A 9,193-nucleotide genomic window follows, 5' to 3' on the forward strand; every position below is an offset into this window, starting at 1 on the left:
AATAATTCTAAGTTTGAAAAGCACAATTCCAACCAATTCTAAAAATTGAAAAGTAAATTTAGAGAAATAAAATCTACATTTTAGTATTGAGGTTATAGAAATACTATAACTTAACAATTCTAACTTTGAAAAGCACAATCCCAACCAATTCTAACTTTGAATTCTCAATAACAATTCTAACTTTAATAACTTATGGATTCTAACTTTAATTCTAAAAATTGAAAAGTAAATCTAGTCAAATAAAGTCTACATTTTAGTTTTGAGGTTATAGAAATATTATAACTTAATAATTCTAACTTTGAAAAGCACAATCCCAACCAATTCTAACTTTGAATTCTCAATAACAATTCTAACTTTAATAACTTATGGATTCTAACTTTAATTCTAAAAATTGAAAAGTAAATCTAGTCAAATAAAGTCTACATTTTAGTTTTGAGGTTATAGAAATATTATAACTTAATAATTCTAACATAACTTAATAATTCTAAGTTTGAAAAGCACAATTCCAACCAATTCTAAAAATTGAAAAGTAAATCTAGAGAAATAAAATCTACATTTTAGTATTGAGGTTATAGAAATACTATAACTTAACAATTCTAACTTTGAAAAACACAATCTCAACCAATTATAATTTGGAATGATCAATAACAATTCTAATAACTTATGGAATTCTAACAAAAAGCACAATCCAATAATAATAAAAAAAAAACTAGTCAAATAATTAAAGTATACATTTTTGCACATATTCAACATCAATAATATTACAAAGAATGATAACTAAGCTAACACAAATACATTGACAAAGAACATGAAATATAGCACGATCTCAAGCCAAAAAAAAAAATGACAACTAAACTAGTCAAATAAAGTTTACATTTTTTTCACAAATTCATCATTAATAACATTGCAAATGATGTTTAACAAAGCTAAATAGATTAGCATTAGGCCTAAAATCCACAAATAAAACTAAAATTGAAAGAATTTTAAAAACCCTAATTTAAGAGAAACTAACCTCAATTAATTAACTTCAAAAAATGGTCTGGGGTTGGTGGGACGGGCTGCGCAGGCAGCGGCGCTGGGCGGCGGGGCTGGGCAGAGGGGAGAGGGCGGCGGGTAGCTAGGGTTTGAGGGGAATGTGAGTTTAATTGGGAAGAGGAGAAGAAATGGGTATGAAAACCCATCTGGAATGTTTTTAAAGAAAAATCGACGGACAAAACCGACCCTGTCCGTCGGTTTTTCCCGCACGTTTGACCAGATTTGACCCAAAAAAAAAAAAAAAAAAGGAAACCGACCTTGTCCGTCGGTTTCCTAAAAACAATTGTTTATTATTTTTTTAAAAAACAAATTGATTTGCATATTATTTAAAATATTTTTAAAAATAAAACCGACGTCGTCCGTCGGTTTTATATTAATTATTATTATTTTTTAATAAAACCGACGTGAGACGTCGGTTTTTGTTTTGCAGATATATAATTTCAAAATTCTGCGGAAAAAACCGACGTTGTCCGTCGGTTTTTTAATTAAAAAAAAATTAGAAATACACAAAACCGACGCACTGAGTCGGTTTTCCGTCGGTTTTTCAAAGAGACGCAGTCCGTCGGTTTTTTGTCCATCGAATTTTGCCAGTTTTTTAGTAGTGCACAGAGAAAAAGAGAGATCATGTACTAAGCAAAGCAATACAATCATCTGAGTTCATTCATATTTTCTAAGGTTCTCTTTATTGTTCATTGTTCAAACGCCCGGTCATAAGGATTCGACCTCAGTTCTCAGTACCCGAGGCTAGTCATCATTCATCTTTGGTCAGATCTACATATTTTATTTCACTTGTTCGTTTATCGTGTAATTAAATCTCGTATTGAATTAAATCACATATTTTTAACACCGCACATAAATTCAATTGTTCTCCGTTTTAAGGTAAAACAATCTTCTTTTCTTGATTTTTTGTGTGAAATTGATTACGAGAATCAAAGCTTAAATGCCCTTTTAGAATCTTGCATGTTTTTTTGATAAGGAGTGTGGGATGAACAATTTATGTGGAAACAAAGTACACCTATAAAGAAACCGAGGTGACTCATTAATTGGCGAAGTTATATAGATGGCTTTAGTAAATTATGTGGTTGATCATATTTAGCAGTAATGTGTAAAATCCAAAAAAGTTCATCTCCAACAAAATAAAAGTAGTAAATATATTATTTACATTGTAATTATTCAACTAAATATTATCTGAAGCGCAAGCACTTATATCTTTGAACAAAAAAAAAAAAAAACCTTCTTTATAGAATTCTGAAATTTTAACCAAACAAATACAAGTAATTTTGCGGGATAATCTATTTGCACATTTCCATTTAAGGCGTGATAGCCAATCTTCTTTTAGTTGTTCTATAAAGTGGATTTTGAATTTTGCTATGAAAGTGAGTTTAAATCAAGTGGGTGTTGTTGGAAAATTTGAAAACATATGACAATAATCATTGCTGCAAAATTGAAGAATTATTGGATCCTTTCGAATATCAAAAGTGAGTTTACAACAAGTTGGTGTTGTTGGAAAAACTTTAAAACATTGAAAAATGACCCTTCTAGCAAGCTTGAAAAAGTGAGTCTTAAATTTCAAATATGCAGTTTGAGTTTTAAACCAAACGAGAATTGTTGGAAAAGCTTGAAAACATTGTCAGGTATGAAGATTGCTAGTTCAAATTTTAGAAAACTACTCTCAATGTAAAACATATATGTTTGAAATTTCAGATATTGATAATTCAAATTTTGACAAACTTATTGAAGTTTGGCCTTGGCAAGCCAAACTTCAAAATTTGGCATTGGCAAGCCAATTGTGCAAATTTTAGCCATAGCAAACCAAACATCATAAGCATATATCAGAAGTTTGATCTTGGCAAGTCAAACTTCAAACACGTACGTCAGAAGTTGTCTTGAAAACTTCAGACGCATAGAAACTTCGGCTACACCTTAAATGGGGCCCCACAATCGGCTACTTTGCACTTTCCCCAACAAATACCCCCACTTTTACAATGTTCTTTTAAAAAATTTTGCTTGTACAAACATGCCAAAAGATTGAAAAGAAAAAGAAAAGCATACCGCTAGTCCTAGTTAAGGTTACTCTTCGTTTCTCCCTTATTTACTTGTGGGGGTTTTAAATATATTTACTGCAAGATATCAAGACATGTTTTTTTCAGTTACTAAGTTGTCCTCAAATCAATATAATACCGAGAGAATACGAGTCATACATCACTTAAAAGTTTAACATCAAGTGGGTTCAGTTATATATGATCTAAACTACGTGCAAAAATGAATTGAGGGACTAAAATTGTTGTTTTACCTTTCATTTAAGGTGCAATTACTTAGTGGGTTCAGTTATATATGATCTAAACTACGTGCAAAAATGAATTGAGGGACTAAAATTGTTGTTTTACCTTTCATTTAAGGTGCAATTACTTAAGAGTCATACCAATTTTAAAAAATATATACATAAAATACCTAATTTTGCGGAGAGATCATGTGTTCACGTGACCCAAAATTGATACATAAATCGCCTCTGGTTGGAGTGCGCCAAAAATATAACGGTGAGAAAATTTTTTGACACAAGAACGTAACAGAAGGCAAAATTATACTGTTTTGAATAATTCAGGTATATTTTTGACCTTTTTCCGTTAAATACATTTTGGTAAAGAAAAGTGTACTATTTTTGTGGGCCACTACCATCTCTCTCAGAGTGGGCTTTTGAAGCATTTTTTTACGGGCAATTTGCAGGATTGGCCTTCGCTGGGGGTGGTCTTTAATTTTTGTCCCTCAAATTGGTGGTCTTTAATTTTATCCTCTATCTTTGCAGAATTTTGCCTGAAGGTAAAAATTCTGTCTTATTAGAGTTTGAAACTCTGCCTTGCGATTTTTATTTTTTTAATTTTTGACTGAGCGGGGTTTTGAATCCGAAATCAAGAAATTCTAAGGAAGGACAAAATTAAAGACCACCAATTTAATGGTCAAACTTTAAAAACTATCCCCGAACACTCCTGCGAATTGTCCCTTTTGAAAAGGCTATTTATCGGACGAGAGCCCAATGTAAAAGCCCACAAACATTAGAATATCAAAATTAATCTACCAAAAAATAAAAAAATAAACTAAAATATGGAAAAACCCTAAACCCTTCTCCATGTTCCCGTAAATTTTTTTTCAGTCTCTTCTTTCTTAACATTCTTCACAAACCCTACTCTTCGTTTCAATCAGGTAAATTAATCTTCATTTAAAATCTCTATTTACCCCACTTGTGAAATTACACTAGGTATGTTGTTGTTCTTGTTGTTAAATACTTCATTTTATTTCCAACTACATTATGCTTGTGTATGACGTCTAGTAGGTATTTTATCGATATATTTTTAGTAATTTAAAAATGGAGGGAGTTCAAAATTAATCTATGTGGCAGCTGAGTTGGCGCTCCAAAACACATCGGATGCTATTTTTTAAAGGCTGTCACGTGCCACTGGGCGGTGCATTCACGCTCTTGTCCACATCAGCAAAAAAAAGGGCATTTTGGTATTGAAAAAATTTGTCCAGGGGGGTAATAGGACCCCCGCAAAAGTTAGGTGTGTAGTTGGGATTTTGGTCAAACGTTGGGGGATATTTTGAGTATTTTCTCCTAATTATTTGATACAGTTATAGATTTATATTGAAACCTTCGTTTTTATAAAAAAGAACTTAAAATCGATTCAGTACGGTTAAAACTATTGACACCCCTAGTACCAAGGGTATTTTTGAGCTATTTGGCTAGTTAAAAGCTATTTTACAGCAAAAAATCAACGATAATGACATTTTTGAGCGAAAAACGTAACGGAGGACAAAATTATTCTTTATTGAATAATTTGGGTGACTTTCATAGTACTCAGAATGGGCTTTTGAAAAGGCTATTTATCGGACAAGAGCCCAATATTAAAAGCCCACAAACATTAAAATATCATAATTAATAAACAAAAATAAATAAAAATAATGGAAAAACCCTAAACCCCTTCTCCAAGTTCCAGTAAATCCTTTTTCAGTTATTTTTCTCATTTAACTTTCTACCAAACCCTACTTCCTCCTCTTCCTTTCAATCAGGTAAATTAATTTTCATTTATAATCTCCATTTTTGTTCCATCTACATTATGCTTTTGTATATTTAGTCCATTAGATTTTAATTTTTGACCCAATTTGATCCTCTCTAAGTTTAACCTGTTATTGTAATTTCGGGTATCAATTGAACATATTTTGAGTTTGCTAGTGAATATTTCAAATGTAATTTTACATTGAGTTGAACCTTTAGTTTTGCTAATTCAAATGTATCTAGAATCCCAATACTCAACTATATTGCTCGGACTCTTCAAAATTATTGATGGATGCGTGTTAGATCCTCCAAAAGTAGTGCATTTTTGGAGGATCTGACACGGGTGCGGTAGCATTTTTGGAGAGTCCGAGCAATATCAATACCAAGGGCTTTGGTTCAACGACAAAGGTAGTATAACACGGGATTTGTGGTAGGTGCACTTCACAAGTTTGAAACCTAGTGTGATATATAGGGGACATGGGTGGAGTAGCCGACCCATTAGCCACCGAGTTCCGAGCTAAAACAGTGGATATCTCAGTCATTAAAAAAAGAGAAGAAAGAACCCGCAAGGGTGGCTCAGTTGGTTGAGTATGGGGCTTTCATAATGGAAGTCCCAGGTTCGAAACCCCCTGCCTACGACAGCAGGGGATTTGCCTTCTGGGTTGAGCTCGTCGCACGGGGCTTGCCTAGTGCGGGTTACCTCTTCTGTGTGGTTTGCGAGCTATTGCACAGGAGCTGGGTTTACCCTGTGCGTGCCCGAAGGGTAGCGGCTGTGGGTTCCCATGTCATAAAAAAAAAAAAAAAAGAGAAGAAAGAAAAATGTGTACATGCTTACATAAAAGTATTAACTATAAAAAAAAAAAAAAGGGCAGCCCGGTGCAAGCTCCCGCTATGCGCGGGGTCCGGGGAAAGGCCGGACCACAAGGGTCTATTGTACGCAGCCTTACCTTGCATTTCTACAAGAGGCTGTTTCCATGGCTCGAACCCGTGACCTGGAGGTCACATGGCAGCAACTTTACCAGTTACGCCAACTTTACCAGCAACATAAAAGTATTAACTATAAATGAAGAAATAGGTGACTATCAATTGAATGCAGAATGTTGGGGATTTTGAAGACTAATGCTGCATTACACATGAGATTCATATTGGCAAATGACTTATTTGCTCATTCGTCTTATTTAAATCTGTTAAACAGCTGAGCCTTTAGTTCTTTAGAAGATAGAGAGAGTATGCGACATATAAAAGGTTTCATCGCAATCTGTTGATGCTAAAAGGGCATCAATAGAAAATAAGAGCATCCTTCTACCTTTAAAGTATATTTTCCCACATATTGGAAAAGGCATCAACAAATGACTTAAGGTCTGATTGTGTGCTTGTTTGTTAAAGCTCTTCAGAATGCATTCCATACTAGTAGGCTTTTGATTTTTAGGTAATTGAAAATATGAACATGATTGTTTTATTTCAGGGACTTGTAAGATGAATCTCAACAATGTTAAGGTTCCCAATATGCCTGGTGGTGGTGCAGCTTCTGCTTTGATCAAGTTGGGAGTTATTGCTGGTCTTGGTGTGTATGGAGTTTCCAACAGTCTCTACAATGTTGAGGGTGGGCATCGTGCCATTGTTTTCAACCGTATTATTGGTGTTAAAGATAAGGTATACTAATATTCTTGCCTTTTGTTCTTTCAGACCATGATGACATTTTGGACCTCTTTTTCAGTGTTAATTGGATTGACTTTTGGTTTGCATCAGTCGCTCCAAAATTATGCCTATGTTAAGTGAAGAAACTTATTAGGTGGAAGGTGAATTTAGGTGCCTTCTGCCGGCTGTAATTTTTTCTGTTTTAATATATGGAAAGATTGTTATAGCTTTTCATGGTTTTTATTTAATATAAACTCAAATATCTATGTTGGCCCTCAAACCTTTTTTTTCCCTCTGCTTTTATGTTTGATATGTGCCCATGTTTGTGTTTTCCTTTTTAATCTGTGTTGAGTGGTTTTTGAGTAGGTTTATCCAGAAGGGACCCACTTCATGATTCCTTGGTTTGAAAGACCAGTCATATATGATGTCCGTGCACGCCCCCATCTTGTTGAGAGCACTTCTGGAAGTCGTGATCTTCAGATGGTAAGTTTTTAGTGAACACTTGTTTTCCTCCCTTCCCCGAGGACGAAAAGAAAAAGAAAAACAAAGAAACGAAACAGGGAGAGAGAGGGAAACATTCATAACAATTGTGAAGTTATGAAGGGATGTAGTGGCTTTATCCTAGGGAGAGAAAGCTTGAACTCTTAGAAGTAGAGGATTTAATAGTCTTTTTCCTATTTATTGCACAGGTAAAAATTGGTCTTAGGGTTCTCACTCGTCCAGTTCCGGACCAACTACCCACTGTTTACCGAACTCTTGGTGAAAACTACAATGAAAGGGTCCTACCTTCAATTATTCATGAAACTTTGAAAGCTGTGGTTGCCCAGTACAATGCTAGCCAGCTCATCACCCAGAGAGAGGTATGTGCAAGAGGCCTGACGTATTTAGTTGATGTTCTTCTTGGTTGAAGTAATTTAAGCTATAGCTAGATACCATCTCATTGTTTCCTGTCTTGTGTTCTTTGAGCAGAATGTTAGCAGAGAAATAAGGAAGATTTTGACACAAAGGGCAGCCAACTTCAACATTGCTTTAGATGATGTATCCATAACAAGCCTGACTTTTGGAAAAGAATTTACAGCTGCAATTGAAGCAAAACAAGTGGCTGCTCAAGAAGCCGAGAGGGCAAAGTTTGTTGTGGAAAAAGCTGAGCAAGATAAGCGAAGTGCTGTTATCAGAGCTCAGGTCAATATAAGTTCCACTCTTCACGTTTCCTGTTTAATTTAATCTTCTATGAAGTTCATTTTGCACCGGAAACTATTCTAGGAGAAGTTCACATCTGTTCCATTTTGGAAATTGATTGGTCTTGGTTTGACATGGTTTACGTGTTACTGGTTCTGTCTTTTATGTGAGCTCTCTCTCTAGCCCATCATTCGTCGACTCCAGCCCTCGAGTTTGACATTTAGCTGCTTCTGTGGTATTTTATATAGTAATAACATATAGATATTGATAAAACAAGAATAGAAAACTAAACCACAGCAAATCATTTTAGGCTAAAATTGTCACTTGTGATTTATTTGTTACTACTATGATTTTCTGATGAGGATAGGGTGGTGGTGGTAGGGGAAACATTATGAAGCATTAGTATTGACTTACTATTTGCTGTTCTGCAGGGAGAGGCTAAGAGTGCCCAGCTTATTGGACAAGCTATTGCCAACAATCCAGCATTTATCACGCTCAGGAAAATTGAAGCAGCCAGAGAAATTGCCCAGACCATCTCACATGCGGCAAACAAGGTGTACTTGAGTGCCGATGATCTGTTGCTCAACCTTCAGGACTTGAACTTGGACACTGCACGAAAGTGACTTGGATAGCGTAACAACTTTCAACATTTTATTTTCTTCCCAGCCAGTTAAACTGTGGGACGGCCCTCCGTGTTTACATATTGATTGGATAGATGGTAATTCTCAGTTAATTGAACTCTTGAATATGGGATCATTTTGCACAAGAAATTATTCTGACTTTGGGATTGTCAAATTGGTTATTGAGGTAAAGTTCCTCCGGTTGTTGTCTGGTCTGACATGACCAAGCTTTATCAGCTTCCAAAAACATCCCTCTGTTAACTCTTCCATCTCTTTTAACGGATCTTTCTTGGTCACTTGAAATTCTTCTTCATTTTTATCAATAATTTCCCGTGAGCTTTTCAATGAACAAAAACAACTTCATGACTTGACCGAGGCCCAAGTGCTCTCCATTGTCTATTTGTGGATATTTAATTACTAGCTAATTTCCTTAGTTACTTCCAAGTTCATTAGATTTCTACTGTGGCATTGCCAGCATCATTTGCTCTTCCTGCAAAATAAACTTTTGCTCAATTTCTTTTTGGAATCCTCAATCCAATTCTATTCTCGTATGGTGATTACAGTGAAATATTCCAAGTATCGCAGGCTATGGACAACAACTTTCTCAGAGGGATACTGAAAAATGGGTGCATCTTTGAAGTCAAGAGTCTGCAAATATGGACAACTTAGTAGT

General features: G+C 35.0%; 1 protein-coding gene across 2 annotated transcripts; it reads left to right on the forward strand.

Moving 5' to 3' along the window:
• The first annotated feature begins 4,145 nt into the window (after positions 1–4,145).
• Positions 4,146–8,888, forward strand: LOC132630142 (prohibitin-1, mitochondrial). Of its 2 annotated transcripts, none has more exons than XM_060345713.1 (6): positions 4,146–4,233; positions 6,549–6,736; positions 7,088–7,204; positions 7,411–7,581; positions 7,691–7,903; positions 8,332–8,888. In XM_060345713.1, exons 2-6 carry the CDS (start codon positions 6,560–6,562, stop codon positions 8,521–8,523), a joined length of 870 nt encoding a protein of 289 aa, XP_060201696.1. In that variant the 5' UTR covers positions 4,146–4,233; positions 6,549–6,559; the 3' UTR covers positions 8,524–8,888. The 2 variants fall into 2 exon arrangements, with proteins under 2 accessions (XP_060201696.1, XP_060201688.1); XM_060345705.1 differs by lacking the exon at positions 4,146–4,233 and adding an exon at positions 4,964–5,097.
• The last annotated feature ends 305 nt before the right edge of the window (positions 8,889–9,193 follow it).

The sequence above is a fragment of the Lycium barbarum genome, chromosome 1 (assembly GCF_019175385.1).
Source record: "Lycium barbarum isolate Lr01 chromosome 1, ASM1917538v2, whole genome shotgun sequence".
Taxonomy (NCBI): Eukaryota; Viridiplantae; Streptophyta; class Magnoliopsida; order Solanales; family Solanaceae; genus Lycium; species Lycium barbarum.